Genomic DNA, 22,768 nt, shown 5'->3' on the forward strand with positions numbered 1-22,768 from the left:
ATTCTTTAAAATGCACAATTTGAATCACATTTTATCAAAACACTCCTCCATGGGAAATATTAAAATACTGTCACAAAAGGAATGAATAGCCATTTCCAACTATGGGCTACTTTTTCATTGGTGCCTGAGACAATTTTATGGCCCAGTCTGACACAGGTAAAGCTGTGCATAGGCTGGTAGGAAATGTGTTCCCGGCTAAATGCAGAGATAGACCCTGCTACAACAGCACCATGTGACATCCATCAGCAACATGGACTCAGAAACAGAGCAGCTAAGGTGGAATGTTGTTGTCAATAGGCTTTAAGAATGAACGCGAAATCACAAGCTGCTGTTTACTCAATGAGCGCACCTCGCCTGCGGTGACACATGTATTAACTCATCTGCTTGTCCAATCGCCACTGTTTTCGTGAAGGTTTGATCTTCAGTTTCAGCTTTGCGTCACAGGGGGGCACAATATTAGATTGCCACAGTACATGTCAAGGCAGTAAAGCAGGCTCCATTCATTCTTAGATGCGTTCATGCTCTACACATAGGTCTGACGGCCATCTTGGACCAGTACAATACTCAGTGTTGTTATTATCAGCAGTTAAAGAATTGTACACAACCTGTGCAGCCATGTATTGGAATTCCCCACTCGGAAATCCCTATACTTTATTTAAAAATGTACACAGTTGAATTGTCTCAGAAAATCGTACCTTGTAATCAATAAAATGCTGTTTAAAAAAAAAAAATACTGCCTTCAATAATTAAGTGGCCTGCGTTCGTGTGCGAGTCATAAGGGTTTGCTTTTGCCTAAAACCTTTACTGTCATGCATCAACGTCTTTATGGAAGGGCAAAAAGGGGCATGGGCCCCGGGCATCCACCTTGAGGAGAGATGGGGTTCCTGGCCTTGAGGCCACGGATAAGTCTTGCAGTTCTGTTCTGGATGAATTGCAGAGAGCACAGAGCAGAGGCAGGGAGATTGAGAAAGAGGCTTTTGTAGTAGTCCACCCTTGAGAGCACCAGGGCTCTGGGGACAGTGAGCCGCTAGGGGAGGGTGAGAAAAGGAAGAGTACCTCTGAGGAGGTGTAGCTGGTAGTTGGTTGTAAAACCTGGGCAAGCCACCCCGAATTATGATCAGAAAGTGTTAGTTGGGAGAGGTGATTAAGTAATCAAATTCGAGCCCGAGGAACCAAATGTCCAAGCTCATATCCTGGCTTTGCCAGCAGAATATATGGTGATCCTGGACAAATCATTTTATATCACTGTAAAGTGCTCTGCTTTCTTTCATTAAATGGTTTGCCTTGTCACATAATGGTGGCAATGTTTAACACATTGCCTGATCTTTCTTTTCATAGATTTAATTAGAAGGGGTCCTGGACATAAGAGAACGGATCAAATGCCACAGGCCTCTGGCAACCATGCTTTCAGGTCTGCTGATTGGACACAAATGTGTTTTTTTTAAATCAATTTCAATGGTTCATATGCACATCATAAACAACAAACCCATAAGTCTGTTGGTTACATTTACAGCTTGAAAATACAGAAGAAAACTCCAAACAAACTCTTTTAAACTCAAATAAATTAGTATCCTGGTAGTTCTATACCCCTGATGGAGAGAAAAAAGCTAGAATCATTCCCATTTTGCGTAACCACTCCCATATCATTTTGTTTTTAAAAATGGTCATGTTTTATTATGTGAGGTGTCCTTTGCAAGTCAGTTCTAAAAAGTCAAACATGCACAAATAATTGCAACTTGCATATGACCATAATTGGAAAACTAAGTGGTAAAGAACAGACATTGCAGATTGGACACACATCCTAGATTCACCTCTTAATCAATGTAGCGATCCTGGGCAACTCATTTAATATCATACTGCTTAACCTGTCAAAATTGTCCTTCTTTAAACATTTGAAAATTCTCTGCCCTCGAGAGAGCGAATGTTCTCAAGGTATGCTCTTCAAAAAACCCCACACATGGTTTGACTGGAAATTGTGTTGCTTCATATATGATAATAGTGACCATTCATATAATGGACCCCACAGCCACTTGTTTCTTTGCTCTCTAATAGCAACACCACTTGAAAACAATGGCCCTCTTCTCATCACAGTCTGTCTGGAAAGATTCACCTTCCGGGTAGCTCCCAACCTACCTCCACCATCTATGCTATGGTGCTGGTACCTTTCTTGTGGGTTCCAATTGGTCTCCTTTACCCATGCTTGGGCACTTTTACATTCTGTAAGGCTGCTAATCTGTGGACTTGGTTTACTTTGGGGTACGTGCATCTTTTTCATATGGCTACTGATTTGTGCCCTGCATTTATACCATAGCCCATATACTTTGCTTGTAGCTGATGGTTAAAAAAAAGTCTCCTGCCCCCATCACCAGTATCTTTGTCCTGGACTGCTAATGTTGCCCTTGAAATTCTGCTTGTGTTATTCTGACTCTAGCAGGGATGAAAATAGTAAGGGAACTGGAATGAGTATCTATGCCTATTTTGATCGCCATGGCACAGAATACCATGATACGTGTTGCGATTGCGATGAGGAGGGGCAGAACCGGATATTCTGGATTACATAACTTGGTTTGGTGGGGGGGTGGCCAAAAGCTGTACCCCAGGCCCCAAAATTGCTTAAGTATACCCTACTGTCAAGTCTGTTCACACTTGGCAAAGTGGTTGTCAGTCAATAGATGGCTCATTCCCGGTCCTAAGAAGCCTTCACAGAGTAAACACTGGTTCTCAAAATGATGTATGGGTTCTGTGTTAATGATGGGACTTTTTCCATGAAAACAGAGATGCTATAAAAGAGAAGGCAGCCAGTAATGGAATGTACCCAATTGGCAGGTATATGCTACACCCAGAAGAAACATGGCTTTAAGAGACACCAATATGTCATGTAGTCTACTAAATTGACTGGAAGGTGTCAGAGACGATAACGTACCTCTCAACCAGATGGGTCCAGCATGGGAGTCCTTGTAAAGGACAGCGTTCTTGTTCTTGTAGGTGAAGTACATCTGGAAGAACATCCATAGGATAGACAGCAGCATAAGGGTGGAAAGAAAGGCCAATGCCTCAGGCTCCTTGATGGGCACCTCCTTAATTGATCCTAAGGTAATGAGGGAGCAGCCCAGAATTAGGAGGTTGATGATCAGCAATATAGAGAACAGACGGCCTCCTTTCTTCCAGCGTGAAAAGCGATTGAGCTGATTGGGAGAGTCCATGTTGATGTAAGACACCATCTGGTCTGAGGGTACCATTTCATCCATTCCGGTTTCTGAGTCTGAGTCTTTCTGGCTGTTGTCTGCCATCACGCTTATGCAAAAACAAATGCAGGTGTGGAGCGTCACTACAGGGGGGAAACAAGACAATCAGAACATGTTTAATCATATGTATGTGCCCTCATCAATGACATGCAGGAGGGTTGAGAAGATTAGATCCATACAGATACTCAAAATAAAGGATCCCCAGACAAGGAAGTAAGTGCAGAATGTGTCCTCCCAATCTGTTCCTCCAGTATCATCAAAAGAAGGCCAAAAGAGAAGATAAACCACCACATGCTCCGCCGAAAGGATTCCCGGAGTCATCAAGTGGTGCAATTCACTTTGGATTTACTACATTTCAAATTCAAAGGAAGTTTAATCAGTTTCTCCAACAGGCTATGATTGGTTAAGGAAATAAATTTTAATAGCAGACATACCTACCTTTAAATACTAAGCCCACCACCAATATGCAGAAGATATTCAGTTGTGCATGTGCTTAACTTACACACAGCACATAATTCGTCTCTGTAATTACCTAGCCTTCATCCAGACCTGGATGTCGGCCGCCTACCTCAAACTAAAACCATCCAAGACAAATCTGAATTTATCCTCCACCTGCTTAAAAACATCTTGTGCAACAATGGCTCAAAGATATGCCCCTGGAAGGATTTGACCAACAACTGACTCTGCAACATCCTTAGGATTCACCATTGACAGCAGCCTGTCCTTCCAGAAACAAAGCCAAGAAGGCCCAAATAGCCTAGCTAAGACTCACTAACCTTCAAAAAATCAAACCATTCATCCCGCTGCAATACTTCTGAGTAGTACTGCAAGCTCTGGTGGTCTCACACATTGATGGGGGAAATGCTCTCCTGACAGGTCTCCAAGCTGTTAACTTGGCTCACCTAAAGGCTGTCAGCCACACTGCAGTATGTCGTATTACAGGAGCATGGAAATTTGACCAAATCACCCCCATCCTACGCAAACTACATTGGCTTCCACTCAAAACCAGAATACTTTTCAAGACTGCATGCATCATCTACAAAGCAGTCACGAGTAGCACATCAGTGTACCTGGTGACTGAGCTCCACATATCTGGTGGCACACGCTGCTTGTGCAGCATTTCAACTAACCAGCTTGAATCATAACTCGTCCGCAAAGAGAGGACCCGCAAACAAGCCTTTTCTTGTCATTTACCGACCCTCTAGAACTGGAGCCTGGTGCCGGCTCGGAATGCCCACACAATTCTCCAATTTTGCAAATCTCTCAAAGATGGCTCTTTCAACAACACCTGGCCAATGAATAATTCCAATGGAAGCACATACTGACGCACAGACCTCACAGAACTGCGCTGTTAAAAGATGCCAATCCAAAATCTGGCTACCCACATTCCGTACAGCACTCAGTTGCCCTTGAGATAGGTCCGCGCTTTAAATAATAAACTAAAAATAAATAAAATAACTCATCCAGAAATTAATCCCATTCTGTTAATTGTAAAAATCGAGGCCAGAATCTTTTGCCATGTCAGTGTAAAGGAAACTTAATTAGCTAAACTGTAGTAGAATTAAGCTAATGAAGCAAACACTATGCCAATGGTGTTTTCACAAGTCAGGGCTAAGCCTAGTAGTACCAAAATAGGACATGTTGGGCAACCAGCAGCAGTAAATCCCCATTTAGCAATTTGCCTTTGTCTCATGGCCATTAAAGCCACACACTATAAGTGTTGCCTGTATATGTAAAGTACTTCCTCATATTTCCAGGTGCTATTACCAAATGCCAAGTGTCTTGTAAAATGTATCAGTACTGGCCCTTTGTGCATCATAGGTCTGGATGTGATGAATCAACTTCCGGGGCACCAGTGGCCTAGGGTTGAAAATAGGATTCTAAACCATCAATAGGGCCCGCACTTCTAGTACACCAGAAGGGATCCGTACAGATTGGAACACAAGTCAATCATAAACTTCCTTGTCCAATTTTGGTAACATGGGTGGAACAGCATGCTTATCTCTGCAAGGTCGTGGATCGTTGGTTAGTTGCAACACAGCGAAAAGCGAAAATACAATTATTACCCAATGATAAAAGGGACTGTCCAGTCAAGGTTGTATAAAAATATCTACTTTGTTATTATGATAACAGACAGTTCTAGCACACTACAAAATACAACCCACACTGTAAAAGAACACATACGACAGACAGCTTTACGAAGGAAAGGGATGCACATTGGATACTGACAGGAGGGTAGTCAGTAAAGCAATCAGTCTTAACTGTTCAAGGTTATTTGGTTTCAGAACCAAGGGAGCAAGCAGTCGTAAATATCACTTGGGCCCTTCGGAGAAGGACCAGGGGGACAGAACCACAATGTACCTGGTGTTTGAGATGTTCTTGATGCTCGACAGCATCGAGTCAGTTCCAGGATGCTTCGCAGTTTCTGTGACAGAGTTCAAGATGGGAGACAGCTGCAGGTATCAGGCGGCAGACAGTTCGGCAAGCGAGGCAGCAATCGGATCTAGTTACTAAAAACTACATTTCCCTTGTGGCCTAGCGGCTATTTAGCTTGCCCAACGGTCCTCGTCCAGGCTTGTACAGGTCTCTTACACACATCCGTTACACTGGTGAGTCCCCAAAGGCATACTTTGGCTGTTTTAAGAAATTCACACACACGTTTGTCTGCTATCTCTCAGTACTTTCAGAAAGGGATACCTCGAACTGGGTTGAGAGACTGAACATGACACCAATTTAAGGTGTAAGTGATGAAATCAGCGTTATTCACGCTGGCAATAATACATCTATAAATGGACAACATTTAAAACTGCACACTAGCCTGCAGTTGTCCCTGAATGTGAGTGAAATTGAAGACTCACAGGCAAAAAATAAACCTGTTAAGGGGCTACAATCCCTATCTTTAAATACTAGGTGTATGAATCCGCTGGAATATCTACTTTTAAATACTAGATCCCTGATAGAGCATTCAATAGAACTGGCAGATCATATTGTAGAACAGGATATTGATATTTGTGCTCTCTCAGAATCATGGCTTCATGCTGCAGCAGGACGTTCTCTAATGCTAGCAGTTCCAGAGGGCTACAACATCTTTAGGGAAGAACGATTATGCGGCCAAGGTGGAGGGGTGGCACTTATTTTTCTGAATAATCTACCCTTGCACTAGGTGAATCTGGTGGAACTCCCGAATTGCGAAATCCTACTGTGAAACTAGAACTTGACCTTAACACCACACCTAACATATATTTATTGTATCCTCCGCCCAATCCTATGTCGGACTTTGTTTCTAACTTATGTGAAATGATCTCTTCCACCCTTAAACAGAAGTCTAAAGTGGTAATTGATTGGGATTTCAATTTGGGTTTTCACAACACTGTAGATCAAATGGAAAAAACAACTGAAACCACATTGGATAATCTTGGTTTCAGTCAGCATGGCTTGCAAGCAACTCATTCCGGGTGCAGAATACTTGATTGGGTGGCCTCACATGGAATAGGGCTGGATAGGGTTGAAGTGAACCCATGGCCATGGTCAGATCATAGCTTTATAGGTTTTGAGATACCACTGATCTCAACCATTAAGAAAGTTAAAGCACCATGAGGGAGGGTGCTCTGTCGTAACTTGTGAAAACTCACTGCAGTGGCTTTAGCTCCTCTCATTGCCCCGTTCTTGAATAAGCTTGATCAGTATAATTTAGCAATTTCTGAACATTTGGAAGGTGCGTTTCATGAACGGAGCGTTTTAAAATTGCTTGCAAGTCTAACTTCTATGACAAGACTGGAGGCGAGCATTATGCTTCATCTTCTTTTATTTCTACCCTTCAGCAGTTCAACAAACATATATAACAAATCATGAAAAAGTGTCTTAAACTAGCAACTTTTCTCTTGTCCAAAACTACACAATCCATGAACCTCTGTAGTCCATGCTCCCTCCACCAGTCACAATCCACTTCCTGTGCCTGGGCTCCTCCTCTTCTTTTACTGCTCTTCAAGCAGATAAGTACTATTTCTTTCCTCTCCTAATGCCTATAGAGAAATTGGCTGACTGAAGAGGGGAAGTGTAGATTAATGATAGAACATATGTTCAGAGAGTGTGTCTGGCAGGGGGGACGTGAGAGAATTTGTTTGGCGGAAGTTTTCACCGCAAATGTCACAATACGCGCGCGCGTGCTAAGCGTAGTAATTTTCCCCTACTACAGGCGCACTCGCCGCGTGGGTCTCGGCGGAGCCCCAGGGAAATTCCCTTGACCGATAGGGACGGCCGTGAGGCTGACGGCCCCGTGCCGTATACCCGGCACATCAGGGGTTCAGTCGGCCTCACGAGCGACCGGAGACAGGTCGCGCATAGCCTCCCACTGGAGGCCGGAGCTTGCGCGCGAAGCGCGGGGCGGATCGCCTCATCGACATAGCCCCACCCGTGGGTGGGCGGAGCTAGCGCGCGAAGCGCGGAGCGTCTCGCTCCAACAACATAGCCCCCACCCGCGGGTGGGCGGAGCCTACACGCGCGAAGTCGCGTAGCATCATAACGAAGCGGCGAGGACTAATTACCTTCGCCAGCGTTCATAGACGCAGAGTTTCTCGACCCCAACTAGTTGGGAAGCGAATTTAACGATCGTACGATCGCGCGCAGCACGATCAGCTGATACACTAACCTCAGCACTGCTCCTAGTCCTTCAGCCGCGGGAGCTGGGAGACTCGGGTCTGGGAGCCCTACACTGCCGTGAAGCAGTAGATAATTGATTGGAGGCCGGAAGGCTAAAAAAGGACAGAGGTGCAGCCACATACAAAAAAAAAAAAAAAAAAAAAGACAATTAACATCATAAGAGAGTGGTGGCCGTGCTAAGACACCTGTTCCAGGTATTTTAGGCACACAGCACAGAGGAATATGTCAGACTTTGAGTGGAGTGAGGAGGAGCAATCCCAGGACCTCGCTGCCAGCTTCAAGCAAGTGCTGGGTAGCTCTCTTATGGATGCAGTGGCAGAAGGGGTGAGACCCCTACAAGAAAGGCTGGAGACCTTAGAAGCGATACTCTCGCAGCCAAAGACCAGCACCGAAGTGGATAAGCGCACGCCCACAGAACCCTTGAAGGAGGGGCATAAGGGGAGTAAGTTAGCCCTAAAGAGGAAATCCTCTGACGACCCCCGGGGCTCATATGAGGAGGCGATAGAAAAGGCCTCGGAGGTGCCTGACGCTTTTGCTAAGCTCAAGGAAGCGTACCTACAAAAGCAGGCAGTGCCGAACCTCACGACCCCCGCTCCAGGGGAGGACAATATTGGAGAAGACCTTGGCTCGGAGGAAGAGCTAGTAGATGAGCAAGGCTCTTTAGGGGATGAAGAAGCCGAGGAAGAGGACTGGACTAGACCCAGTGGGGGCAAGAAAGCGAGGAAGGAGAAACACCTCGTAGAGAACGAGGAGGATATGTTCGACCCAGACAGCATACGTAATCCAAGGTCCACCGAGTGGCAACCATCCCCCCGAGTGACTCAGTATATGGCGGCAAGATTGCGCAAGCCACTAGACAAGGAGGTGAGACAGCGCCTGCGGGCAGAGTGCCTGCGCCCGGATTTGCCAGGAAAGGTAGCGGAAGCACCGGAGCTCGACCCAAAAATGCTGACCTTTGTAGCCAAGACGAGCAAGGACCCCCGGAAGGGGATTGATAGATCCTGGAAATCCTGTCAGGAGAAGTTATTAGACTTAGCAGGCCCGCTCGCAAAAATTATGGACCTCGCAGAGAGGGCGAAGGACACGGGTGAAGAAGTTGATCCGGAAGCCCTTGCAGGGTGGGCTCAGAGAGCCGTCTGCCTGCTTGGAAACGCGAATTGTGCCATCGCGTCAGAGAGGAGAAAGGGCCTATTGCTCAAGATAGACTCAAAATTGAGCGATCTGTCGTCATATGAAGCAGGGGAAGGCGCACAAGGCCTCCTGTTCGGAGAGACCTTTGGGAAGGAGATGGGCCGGTTCGTAGGAACATTCGCGTCGCTAGAGAAGGCCCAAGCATCTATTCGCAAGATATTCCCCAGCAGAGTTTTTGGAGGGACCGGCCGCTACAGAGGTCGCGCTGCCGGTCGCTACCAAGGAGGGAGAAGACCTCAGAACACCAGGGCACAATACTGGGAGAGCAAGAGCCAAGACACCTTTTTCCCGTCCAGGGGGAGATTCCCAAGAGGCCGAAGGCCCAGAGGATCGGGAAGAGGCCAAGGATTTACGCCAGGTGAGAGCGATTATGTATCCCCCAGTAGGGGGGAGGACGCGCAGATATTTAGAGAATTGGCGCAAGCCTTCAAGCGATTCCTGGATACTGCAGACCGTCAGCGGTCTGCATCTAGATTTCATAGAGACCCCAGTGCAGCGATACGAGCCGCGGGGTCAGAGATTAGAGCAAGCGGAACAAGCATGGCTAGACAGCGAGATAGCGCAGCTAGTCACCAAGCAGGCGATAGAGAAATGCGAGACAGCCCCGAAATTTGTGAGCAATATGTTCCTAGTGCACAGGAAGGAGAAGGTACGCCCGGTGATAAATCTCAAAGAGCTGAATGGCTGGATCATATATCGGCACTTCAAGATGGAGGGCGTCCATCAGCTCAGAGACTCCCTAAGAGAAGGAGATTGGTTGACGCGTCTAGACCTAAAAGACGCTTACCTCACAGTACCTGTTCTCGAGGAGTACAGACCATTTCTAGCTTTTCGCTGGCGAAGTCGATTCTGGCAATTCAAGTCGATGCCATTCGGTCTTGCTTCGGCACCATGGGCTTTCACAAAGCTAATGAAGCCGGTATCGGCAGCAATCAGGGAGAAAGGAGTAAGGCTTATTATCTACCTGGACGATCTCCTGCTTCTTGCAGAAGATCGGGAGGTATTAGTATACCAAACGAGATGGGTGCAGGACCTTCTGGCCTCGCTAGGATTCCTAGTGAACACAGAGAAATCAGATACCATACCAGCGCAAAGGTTAGATTTCCTGGGATTCATTCTAGACACCAAGAAAGCGACCTTAGAACTTCCAGCTCGGAAGATGAGAGACATCAAGAGAGAGATCAGAGTATGCTTAGAGAAGCAACAAGTATCTCTCAGGACATTAGCGAGAATAGTTGGGCTTCTAGCAGCATCTATCCAGGCCATTTTTCCGGGGCCACTGCACTACCGTGCACTGCAGAGATTGAAAATAAAGCATCTGCAGCTAGGTCTGAAGTACCATCAACAAGTGCCGCTGGATCAGGACTCGATTACAGAACTAGAATGGTGGTTAAAGAATATGGACGCTTGGAATGGGCGAGCCATATTCGGAGACAAACCGGACTTGATAATAGAGTCGGATGCCAGTCGGAAAGGCTGGGGAGCCAGATGTGGGTCCTTACAGACCGGAGGCAAGTGGAGCGAAGAGGAGCTTCGTCTACACATAAACTGCCTAGAGCTCCTAGCAGGATCATTCGCGATCAAAGCCTTTACGAAAGAGAGAGTGAAATCTTGTGTCCTGCTGAAGATGGACAACATATCAGCAGTGCGCTACATCAACCATTTGGGTGGTACGAGATCCAAGATGCTCGCAGAGTTAGCGAAGGATCTGTGGCATTTCTGCCTTCGATCAGGGACGTCAGTGACAGCAGAGTACCTGCCAGGGACACTGAACGTCGTAGCAGATTGGAACTCGCGGTACCTGACGGATTCCAGCGATTGGAGGCTGGATCCAGCAGTGTTTCAGAGACTAGACACGAGATGGGGACCATTGCAAGTAGACCTATTTGCTTCCCGGCTCAATACGCAGAGGAGCAGCTATTTCAGCTGGAGGCTGGATCCGGGAGCGCTAGGAACAGACGCGTTTCTGCAAGAGTGGATAGGAGGTCCACATTACGCTTTTCCTCCCTTTGTGATGTTGAGCAGAGTACTGGCGAAATGCCGGAGGGAGAAAGCAGAACTAGTTTTAGTAGCACCATTATGGAAGTCTCAGGTGTGGTTCCCCACCCTAATGGAACTAGTATCAGACATTCCCAGAGTCCTCCCCGACGAGGAGCGACTACTCACGGACCCAGCTGGGTTGTGTCATCCTCTGAGAGTGAGAGGGACACTCCCGCTAGTCGCGGGCAGGATATCCGGAAACGGTGGGCCTTGCCAGGAATTTCGGCGCAGGCTGCTCGGCTTATCGCTGAATCCTGGGCTCCATCCACTAGGAGGAGCTATGACTCAGCTTGGGCAAAATGGACAAGCTGGTGCAAGGACAGAGATGTTCATCCCGTTTCGGCACCTGTAGTGGAGATTCTGAACTTTCTAGCGAACTTATTACAGAGTGGGAGAGCTTTCCGTACTATAGGAGTGTACAGATCGGCGATTTCTGCGGGTCACACGCCATTAGAAGGCGTCCCGGCAGGAGAACATCCTGCGGTGGTTAGGCTCATCAGAGGAGCTAGATTTAAAGCGCCGCCAGAACCCAAGTATACCACGACATGGGAAGTGACGACAGTGCTGCGCCTACTAGCGAGTTGGCCGACCAATAAATATCTCTCGCTTAGGCAATTATCTGGAAAGCTAGCGATGTTGCTATGCTTGATCTCCTGCAAGAGAGTATCGGACGTAAGAGCACTAGAGGTTAATAGACGATCCTTCGGGCCGGAGGGAGTTACATTCTCCATAGTCAGAAGGACCAAGACAGGGATGTCTACGGTACATTACCCGTATTTCCCGAGTAATTCGAAATGGTGCGTAGCACGATGCATCAAGGAGTACGAGAATAGAACGGCAGAGTATAGAGCAGCAAGTACCACTCAGTTATTAATAGCGCGCAGGAAGCCCTATCACGCAGTTGCATCAGCTACCATCGCAAGATGGGTCAAGGAAGTTATGCATGCAGCAGGTCTGAATGTGAGCACGTATGGAGCTCATTCGGTGAGGGGGGCTATGGCCTCATCCGCCGTGAGAGCAGGAGTGCCTTTGAATGAGATAATGCTGGCGGCAGACTGGTCAAGCGATAGGACTTTTAAAGAATTTTACTTTAAGCCAGCGGAGAGTTTAGCAAGTATGGTGTTGGGTAAGCTTTGAACAAGCATAATGCTCGCCTCCAGTCTTGTCATAGAATGTAGATTACCCCTGCTATCTGCGCAGGGAGTATTAATTCTATTAAAGACTAGGAGGCGAGCATTAAATTCCCACCCGAGTCTGGTACTGTGTATACGATGGCAATGCTTTATTATGTATCAGTACGAGACGTTGCACCACCCTAACATAATCTTTTGTTGATCTTTTCATAGGAGAGGATCAGAAGAATAACTGATGGTGAGGACAGAGCAGAGAGGGTCAGGAGCCCAGAGCCTTTGCAGCAATTAAGTTAAAAGTCCAAGAGAGTCTTCGCACAGTTGTCGAGGATCAGTTAGAGACTTTCAGAGCGAGTAAAAGCAGAGGAGGAGCCCAGGCACAGGAAGTGGATTGTGACTGGTGGAGGGAGCATGGACTACAGAGGTTCATGGATTGTGTAGTTTTGGACAAGAGAAAAGTTGCTAGTTTAAGACACTTTTTCATGATTTGTTATATATGTTTGTTGAACTGCTGAAGGGTAGAAATAAAAGAAGATGAAGCATAATGCTCGCCTCCTAGTCTTTAATAGAATTAATACTCCCTGCGCAGATAGCAGGGGTAATCTACATTGTGCCCTGCAGCACTGCGAGCCGAGCTCTTGCTGCTTCCCCTGCTTCCTGGAGGAGGCGGGGCCTATCACGCACATGTGAGTGGTCACGTGATTCCAGTCCAGCATAAATTGCCGGTATAACCGCCCGAGCGGCGTGTGTTTCTGAACATTTGGAAGGTGCGTTTCATGAACGCAGCGTTTTAAAATTGCTTGCAAGTCTAACTTGTGCCCTGCAGCACTGCGAGCCGAGCTCTTGCTGCTTCCCCTGCTTCCTGGAGGAGGCGGGGCCTATCGCGCACACGTGAGTGGTCACGTGATTCCAGCCCAGCACAAATTGCCGGTATATCCGCCCGAGCGGCGTGTGTTTCTGAACATTTGGAAGGTGCGTTTCAAGAACGGAGAGTTTTAAAATTGCTTGCAAGTCTAACTTGTGCCCTGCAGCACTGCGAGCCGAGCTCTTGCTGCTTCCCCTGCTTCCTGGAGGAGGCGGGGCCTATCGCGCACACGTGAGTGGTCACGTGATTCCAGCCCAGCATAAATTGCCGGTATATCTGTCCGAGCGGCGTTTGTTTCTGAACATTTGGAAGGTGCGTTTCATGAACTGAGCGTTTTAAAATTGCTTGCAAGTCTAACTTGTGCCCTGCAGCACTGCGAGCCGAGCTCTTGCTGCTTCCCCTGCTTCCTGGAGGAGGCGGGGCCTATCGCGCACACGTGAGTGGTCACGTGATTCCAGCCCAGCATAAATTGCCGGTATATCCGCCCGAGCGGCGTGTGTTTCTGAACATTTGGAAGGTGCGTTTCATGAACGGAGCGTTTTAAAATTGCTTGCAAGTCTAACTTGTGCCCTGCAGCACTGCGAGCCGAGCTCTTGCTGCTTCCCCTGCTTCCTGGAGGAGGCGGGGCCTATCGCGCACACGTGAGTGGTCACGTGATTCCAGCCCAGCATAAATTGCCGGTATATCCGCCCGAGCGGCGTGTGTTTCTGAACATTTGGAAGGTGCGTTTCATGAACGCAGCGTTTTAAAATTGCTTGCAAGTCTAACTTGTGCCCTGCAGCACTGCGAGCCGAGCTCTTGCTGCTTCCCCTGCTTCCTGGAGGAGGTGGGGCCTATCGCGCACACGTGAGTGGTCACGTGATTCCAGCCCAGCATAAATTGCCGGTATATCCACCCTTGCGGCGTTAAGCCCTGGAGGCAGTAAGGGCTGGAGAGAAACGCTGTTAAGCTGTTTGGCTGTGACCTGTGCCTGTTCAGTGAGTATTACAGATTCGAAGTTTCTTCATATTAACGTTGGCCCTGATTTCCCATATGTCACTGAGGTAAGGGGGGAGAGTCGGACTCTGGCAGCTCCTTAAGCTGTCGGGCGTTCCTTATCCGGTGACTGGGAGCTGACTAAATATTTTCCGAAAGATAAACTTGAGTGATACAGGGGAAAGCATGACGGGAAAAAGTAAACTTTTAACATTGAAAACTGGAATGCCTCTCAGTGTCATGGTAACACGAGCATCAGTCACGCTACAACCATCCCCAGCAAAACCTTCTCCAACAATTGCGATGAAGAGGAAAATTAGCGGATGCCCAATTGTAATACCAGACAAACGTATGGTTCTAGGTGACATCCGTGAGTTCTGTACTTTACAGACATATGGTCTACCCTCCAAAAGCCCTAATCTTAGTAATGGTCAGTTTCCTGACCTGTGTGAAGACACAAATCTAATTCCAATAACGAATATTACAATATCTGATACACAAATCATGTCTGAAATTACAGAGATGACGGCGAATGCAGCTAAACAAAATGATGTGACAAAACTATCAGAAATCGCTGAAGAAGTGATAGATCTGCAGAAACAGATAAGTGACCCAGAAAGTATGGAAAATGAAGTATTGGAATTAGACAAGGTGGAGGCCGACGCACAAAGTAATGAGATTTCTACTATAAACATATCAGAATCTCAAAATAAAAGTAAAATAACCACGCCGGTAAATAAAATAACTATGGCGGAAGCTGAAATTAGTCTTTATCAGTCACCGAGCCTGTTTGAACATTTAAGTAGTGAATCAATGCAACAATCTAGATCTTTTGCACAAATAACTCCGCGAAAGTCTGTTGCTCCTTGCAGCCCTTCTATTACTTCTACACCTCGAAATGTTGCTGAAAAAAGGGTTGCCTTACTAGATATCACTTTGCAGGCTATGAATACAACAATAATGACTATGTCCAAACTATTTAACACACTAGAAACAAAAATAGGAAATCAAGAAAAAAAAAATGACGCAATCAGAAGATGGATGAAAGATTGGGAGGTAAAACAGAAGGCAGAAAAGAAGTTCTTGACCATGGATACATCTACTGAAATACAAACCATCGATAAAATACCAAAAGATGTAGACACACTAATAAACCTAACTCCTACTCTGGCCATTAACCTCTCCCCTTCTTCAAAGATATCATTCGCCCAGTCACATCAGAAGATCAAAAAGAAGATGTATATGGACCAAGTAATGAATCGCCAGCTCAAACAAGTGTAACACCTAAAATAGGACTAACATATAACATATTTGGAAGACAAACAAATGAGAACTTGGGCAATAATAATAACCCAAGTTCAGAAAAATCAAATTTCAAGACTAAGATACAAAACAGAACCAAAAATCAGAAAAAAAAACAAATATTAAAAATTTCATTCAACGGTTGAAAAGCTTTAAACTTGCAACCAGAACGGACAGTCGGGCATTACTACGACATAATCATCTAACAAAATTAAGACAAGAAGCCTCTATAAAAAAAGCAGACAACAATAAGGATTATGCACCCCTAAATGACATAATTTCTCTGCTTGAAAAACCAGACAAAAAGAAATAATCTTTAGTGAGTATGGAACAGACAACACAAGAAGAAACACCGAAAACTGATATAAGTCTATTTTCTGCACAACCATTACTGAAAGAAAATCCCAAAAAAATAGATAACAAAACTCTCTACTCAGATGATATTTTAAAAGATATAAGAGCAGAGATAAAAAGATCTCTTGATGATTATATGAAAGTTAAGGAGGGATTTTCTAATCTAAAAGAGATTACGACGACAGAAATTGAAATCCCTAATTCTGGACACGAAAAAACCTTGATATCTGCAGAGAAAAATCTGGAGTATAGTACAGAAACACCATTAATTCATGAAGCACAAAAAATTGCTGTTAAGATTTCAGAAACTAACTCCAGTAAGCTAACACCTGATAGCAAAGCTCAATCCTTAGCAGATAGTAGTATGGAAAAAGATTTCCACACCATAATTCATAAAGCAATGGACGAATACTTTCAATTGAACTATCGGGGACTGAACAAAGAAGAGGAACTAAAAGATAACCAAAAAAACAAAATGGAAACAAAAGGAGGAAAAGTGGGAAAAGTCACAGACTTGATCAAAACAAATAATAAAGGGAGACTTGCAGAATCAAAAACAAAATCACCAAGAGATTCTAAACACAAGCTTAATCCTAATATACATCATAGATTTATCCTCAAATGCCGGGCAGAACCATTCCCGCAATATGATATGTGCCGAACAAGCATAATGGCCATTTTTAGTGACCTACCTAGTCTGAGTGATATTACGTCTGGTGACATAGCACAAGTTGAATTCTTAAACAATGACAACTTGGCGGTGGTCAGATTGTGGATCGCTTCAAATGTGGTTCGAAATGTGATCTGGCAATCTCGACTTGAACTGTTTGCACTGGGATTTTTACTTGCTATTGACCCGACTAATTATGATGATGAAATTGAGTGGGATATAAACACAACTAGAAACAGAACCAAAGAGCTGAATGTGTACAAATTGGATAAGCGACATCAACCACAAAGCCAAATGAATGAAATATATCAAACATCTACATCTGTATCTCAACTACAAAGAAACTCATCATAACTATTGAAGGAGGGCGACGTAAGACACCTTTCCATAGTTAGTTGGAACACATGTGGTCATGTACATTTACTTAATGACTGCTCAAGCCTTTTACCACACACAATAGTAATGTTACAGGAAACCTGGTTGCTCACAACACCATTATGGAATGGCTATGAGATAATTTTATCTCCTGCAATTAAAACAAACGGTAGACCAGCTTCGGGCATGTTAGTGGCACTAAAAAATGGAAGAGGTTTCACATTGGAACCCTGTAGTACGCCTAACCCATATCTACAATTGGTTAAAATTATCTACAAACATGGCACAATAGCAGCACTTAACATATATAGAAATCCGATGGGAATCACAGACTCAAAATTCTTCAAAGACATAGAAGATTTACTAAACATTATTCTAATGATGAAAGAAATAACAAATACTCTGATTGCGGGTGATCTAAATCTTCACTGCCTATCCACCGAAACTCCTAAGAGAAATGCAGTGTGTCTTAGATGGGAAAGCTTGATGAAAACCCGAAATTTCATCATGCTAAATGGGTCTCAAAAAAATGATATACCACCCAAAAACACGTGGACAAGAGGTACGTCTAAGTCAATAATTGACTATATGTATGTTGATACTAAAACTTTCAGTCAAATAACTAATTTTGAGGTGCTGCACCAAAAACACAGCGACCATGAAATGTTGTCTGCTACTTGGAAGAATACACAACTGAATGAAATGACTAAAAATAAAGGATATATTCCAGTGTTAACGATTAACAACTCAAGAACTCGTTTTAGGTGGAACCCAAGTAATTTAGAAAAACTAAATTACGATATTACACTAGGAACCAAGAAAAATGAAGCTATAAAAGATTCTTATATTTCGTGTTTACAAGTGTACAAAGTAACCCCAAGTAGGGGTAATCAAAATTCTTATGCTTCCAAATTTAAGTTTGATGAAAAAATTCAACAGCATAAAAATAACTTGAGAAAGGAAATAAAATTGGCAAAGACCTTATCAACGGAAGCTAGAGGTGGAATTATTAAAACCTTAAAAAACAAATATAAGAACTGGTTAAGAACACATAAAGCATGGCTCTACCAAATCCAAGGAGAAGAAATGTTAACTGCATTGGAATCTAAAAATATTTCAGAAATGTGGACATTGTTAAATAACGCAAACCAATTTACCCAACTGTCAGTACAAATAAATGGTGTATTAGAATCGGATTGGGTTAGACACTATCAAGAGCTATACGCTGGAACAGAGTTAATAAACCCAGAAAGTTTAAAAAATCAAGACAACTTTCAAGATTTACTTATTTCAGAAGAAGACATTTTAAGCTTTATAAAAAAATCTAGTAGATCACGAGCACCGGGCCCTGATGGGTTGAGTAACTATATGCTCAAAGAACATCCTGAGCAGTGGACAAAAATTCTCTTCAACATTTTCTCCTTGATTATAACCACAGGTATAGTCCCGGCATCATGGCGGAAGTCAATAATAGTACCCATCTTCAAAAAAGGCAATCGGACATGTCCTTCCAACTACAGACCGATTGCGCTTTTGGACGTACCAGGGAAAATCTTTGCTAGGTTTATCTTGAGAGTCTTCAACAAATGGGCAACAAACAACGACAAAAGAGACCCATGCCAGACAGGCTTTAGCAGGCCTTGGCACCTCAATCAACCTACTAACCCTAACTTCAATAATTCAACATCATAAACAAACAAGACAACCCCTGTACATGACATTTGTAGATTTCCGTGCTGCCTATGATTCAATTTCACGAGAAATGTTGCTTCAAAAGCTAATTCAAGAAAATTGCCCGTTGCACATAATTACTTTAATAAAAGCTTTATATTCGGACACAAGTATCCAAATAAGGTTAAACCAAGAGGGTCTTTTGTCCCCTCCTATTCAAACATATAGAGGACTTTGGCAGGGATGTATTCTTGCTTCTGCTTTATTTAGCTTTTTTATAGCAGATTTACGAAGAATATTTACTGCTGAATTTGCGGATGCACCTAAAATAGCCAACAAATGCATTCCGGCCTTGTTATATGCCGATGATTTGATACTTTTGTCAAAAACACCTGTGGGACTACAGAAACTGCTGGACGCATTATCTACATATGTAACAGAAAATTTATTAGTGGTTAATCTGGAGAAATCCAAGGTCATGGTATATAAGCCATCACTGCAAAAAAATAGGAACTACATATGGACAATACAGAAACAAAAATTGGAAAAAGTTCAACAATATACGTACCTGGGGATGATAATCACAGGAGCTACTCATGAAGCACAAATATCAAAATGGTCCAATAAACTTGACATGCTGATTTCGCAGGCCAAAATAATTCAAGCAAAATATGGGAAGTTTTCCATCTCACCAATCCTAACATATTTCAAACAAAAGGTAACACCGATACTATTGTATGGAGCTGAAACTCTACCAATCTTACATGAAAGCTTATGGACTAAATTCGAATCAAAATTCTGGAAGAGTGTTTTAAATTTACCAAATTGCACTCCGATAGCATTAATCAGAAATGAATTGGGACTGATTTCTATTTACGCTCGCTATTTGTGGTACCTAATATCTTTAAGCAGGAAGTGCATTCTAGCAATCAACTCAAATATGCTTATAGGAGTTTTGGCACAGCACATACTCTGCTCAGATGACACCTTTGCGCAAGGCTGGCGTAAGGAGGTCATAAATGCAATGTTACACTGAAGCTATTAATTGAAAACCCGAATGCAGTCAAAACCAAACTATTCCAGTGGGACTGGGGTAGAAACAGAAACACGTGCTTAAGATATAATGATTTCGATGGAACGTGTTCATACACAAGAAATACACACTGGCTGAACCATATTTACTAAAAAGCCCATCTGTGCAACATAGAAAAGAGTTTATGAGATTAAGATTCAATCTGTGGCTAACACAAGAGGTTCTAGCAAAAAGGAAAAAAATTTCAACAACAGAAAAAGATTGCAGGTTCTGCAAAATTACATCACAAACGGAAACCTTACGCCACCTACTAGTTGATTGCAGTGAACTTTGTAACCAAAGGGTTAAATTCTTAAAACCAGCGGTAAAAGATCATATAAACCTGTCACATAACACTCTATGGAAAATGATAGTTGGTGGACTTTCTATTCGGTTAAGAATGGGAGCCTTACATTTTTTAAATAGCTTAGAAGAGCTGAGAACACAAGATAAAAATAAGGAATAAAACAACAAATCCAGACAAAAATCAAATAGCTTCTGATGCTGAAAAAGATAATGAAGTGAACTTTTATGCAAATGTTTTATGTAAAGTAAATGCTACACAAATGCGATTAATTGAACACACTTGACCTTATTGTTGTGAACTGGCTCCCCTTTTGATGTCTAAATTCATTTTAAATGATCTTTTATTGTCATAATCATGTTTTTCATGTTTGTATTGATAAATAAATTGTAAAGTTGATTAATCTCAACTAAAAACAATAAAAAAAAATAAAAAAAAATAATAATTTAGCAGCCAAATTGTCATCAGTATACAACGAGATAATGACCAAAGATGTGGAGAACTAAGCTCCCCAGAAGCAAAGAATGGAAAAGACGACACCATCTAAAAGCTGGTACGCTGCAGAAATGGAAAATCTGAAATATAAGAAAAATAAGGCGTTCCAGAAATGGCAAACAACATTGTCGCCTGATGACAAGTCGAATTATGCCCGTGAAGCAAAGAAGCACAAAGATTCTATCTGTATCGCAAAAAAAGTCTCAAATGAGAACAGTATTAAGAGTGCTGCCTTAGACACTAAGGAACTCTTTATGATCTTAAAAGAGATTGAAGACCCCTGTCCAATTAACACTACAGTTGTGAAAGACTCTGACTGTTGTGCCCAAATAAAAAAATCTATGTCCAAAAAGATTATTATAATCAAAGGGGACACTGAATCCAAGCTAGCTTTATCGAACAGCACACCGTCCCTGTTCGTTACAGGCATGTGCCAGATCCTCCTAAGCTTTTTAAATTTGTGGAGGTGACTGAATCAGATGTCCTTGACATATTAAACAGGATAGAACCCACCAGTTGCAAGGGGGATATCTGCCCAGCCAAAGTAGTTAAATCTTGTGCCACGTCTCTTGGACTTCTTATTACAAAGTTTGTAAATGCTTATTTTAGAGAAAATTTGGTTCGAATAGATGCCAAACAAGCATGGATCACCCCTCTTTTAAAGAAACCATTGTTGGATCCTTGTGTGGCAGGTCATTTTCAGCCAATTACAAACTCGCCCGTTCTCCTAAATATTCTAGATAAGATTGTGCATGGTCAAATCCAGGATTTCCCGAGTACGCATTATATACTAGGCCCAAACCAATCAGGCTTTTGTAGTGTACATAGCACTGAATCTACTCTCCTAGATCTAAAGACTAAGATACTACTACACATGGATAAGGGTAATGCTTCATTGTTGATGCTCTTGGATCTTACGGCCCCTTATGATCTGGTAGATCATCCCACCCTGGCTAGCAGACTATTAGAGCGGGCCTCATTTACTAAGGAAACTGTTAGATGGGTGCTTTCATTCCTGTTGGACCATTTTGCCAAGGTTGTCCACCAGGATGCCATGTCAGAGGGGTATACTTTCAACTGTGGTGTGCCACAAGCATTGTGTCTGTCTCCAACTGTCTTTAATATCTTTATGCTCACATTGTTTGATCAATTAGATGCTGATTATTCTAGTTATGCTAACTATTCAGACAACACTCAGTGTCTCTTCCCACTCACTGGTGATTACATCAGAGACAATGAGGTCATCAACTCCACTTACAACCAAATTCACTCTAGGATGTTGCATAATGGCTTAGCCCTAAACAACTCCAAAACAGATATCATGATCTTGGGCCATGTTCCTAAATTGCGCACACTTGGATCAGGCCTACTCTCATGCCTCAGGGCACCTTGTTCAAGCGCTTTAGAAATAAATTAAATAAATAAATAAAATGCGGCTCGCGGTCAAGAATCGTCTCTGTGCTGGTTGGCGGATCTGGAACGCTGGTCAAGGTGTCTCGGACGGCTTTAGTGACTACAGCGTGACAATGGTCAGTGGTGCTGCCAGTCGCGGTTCGAGGGCTCCACTGCCTCAAAAATGTCCTTAAAAGATGGACGCTGGTTGATGCTTGTGTGGCACTCCACCTAGCTTCTTAGCAGGGCTTTTGGCACCCTTTCAAGCCGGACTGCCCAAAGCTGAGAATGTTTGCAGGCAACAGCCTTGTCCTTTGTTTAGAGACTCTCTGGCATGTCCGACCTAGGAGGTTTGCTGGCAGAACCTAGCAGGGCACACTGTTTGCTGGCTGGGTACCGGTTCTGGAGATGCTGGATGGGTCCTCTGAGTCTAGCACCTCCCTCTGTTTCCAGGGAGATGTTTAGGGGAGGGATATTGCTTCCCTCTTGGAAATCCTGGCCTTCCTTCATTGGCGGAAGATGCAATGCAGACTGTACCTTCAGCCACGGTCAAAATGAGCCCTTCTTTTTACTCCTTTTGAAGTTGTCAAAAGATCTGCTATGTGAGGGGTTCAGCCCTCTTTTAAAGCCAACTGGGCCCTAGTGATTGGTGCAGGCTGAGCCTACCATAATGAACCAATCCTGGGTCCCCACCAACTATCTTCTGTTATGCGTGAGGTCAGAACCAGAGTGCTCTGCAACAGGAAAGATAAGGTGTGACAACATATGCTCATAAGTCCCATCTATCTTCCTGTCTGTTGTAGATCAAAGTGTCTCTCTGGTTAACTGAACCCTCTGTGGTGCTTGATCAAAGTGCAGGTCTCCCTTGAAGTATGTAATGAGAGCAGACTTCCTGTCTCCCTTAAATCACATACTTCTCCCTCTGCAAGGGGTCCACTCTGCATGTGTTGCCCACGGTAATTAATGGACCCAGACATGCCATTCACTGCCTTTCATACAGAGGGTTGGGAACTAGCATTGGCATTAGT

General features: G+C 44.0%; 1 protein-coding gene across 2 annotated transcripts in view; it reads right to left on the reverse strand.

Annotated features, from left to right (window-relative positions):
- Positions 1–22,768, reverse strand: part of LOC138582997 (proton channel OTOP2-like) — a 283,265-nt gene that overhangs the window by 170,966 nt on the left and 89,531 nt on the right. For both annotated transcript variants that reach the window (XM_069654848.1, XM_069654847.1), the window contains exon 2: positions 2,924–3,328. In XM_069654848.1, the coding sequence (XP_069510949.1) occupies positions 2,924–3,290 (367 nt within the window). In that variant the 5' untranslated portion in view covers positions 3,291–3,328. The remainder of the gene's footprint in view (positions 1–2,923; positions 3,329–22,768) is intronic.

This window comes from Ambystoma mexicanum, chromosome 3q (assembly GCF_040938575.1).
Source record: "Ambystoma mexicanum isolate Mex_15411 chromosome 3q, UKY_AmexF1_1, whole genome shotgun sequence".
Lineage (NCBI taxonomy): Eukaryota > Metazoa > Chordata > Amphibia > Caudata > Ambystomatidae > Ambystoma > Ambystoma mexicanum.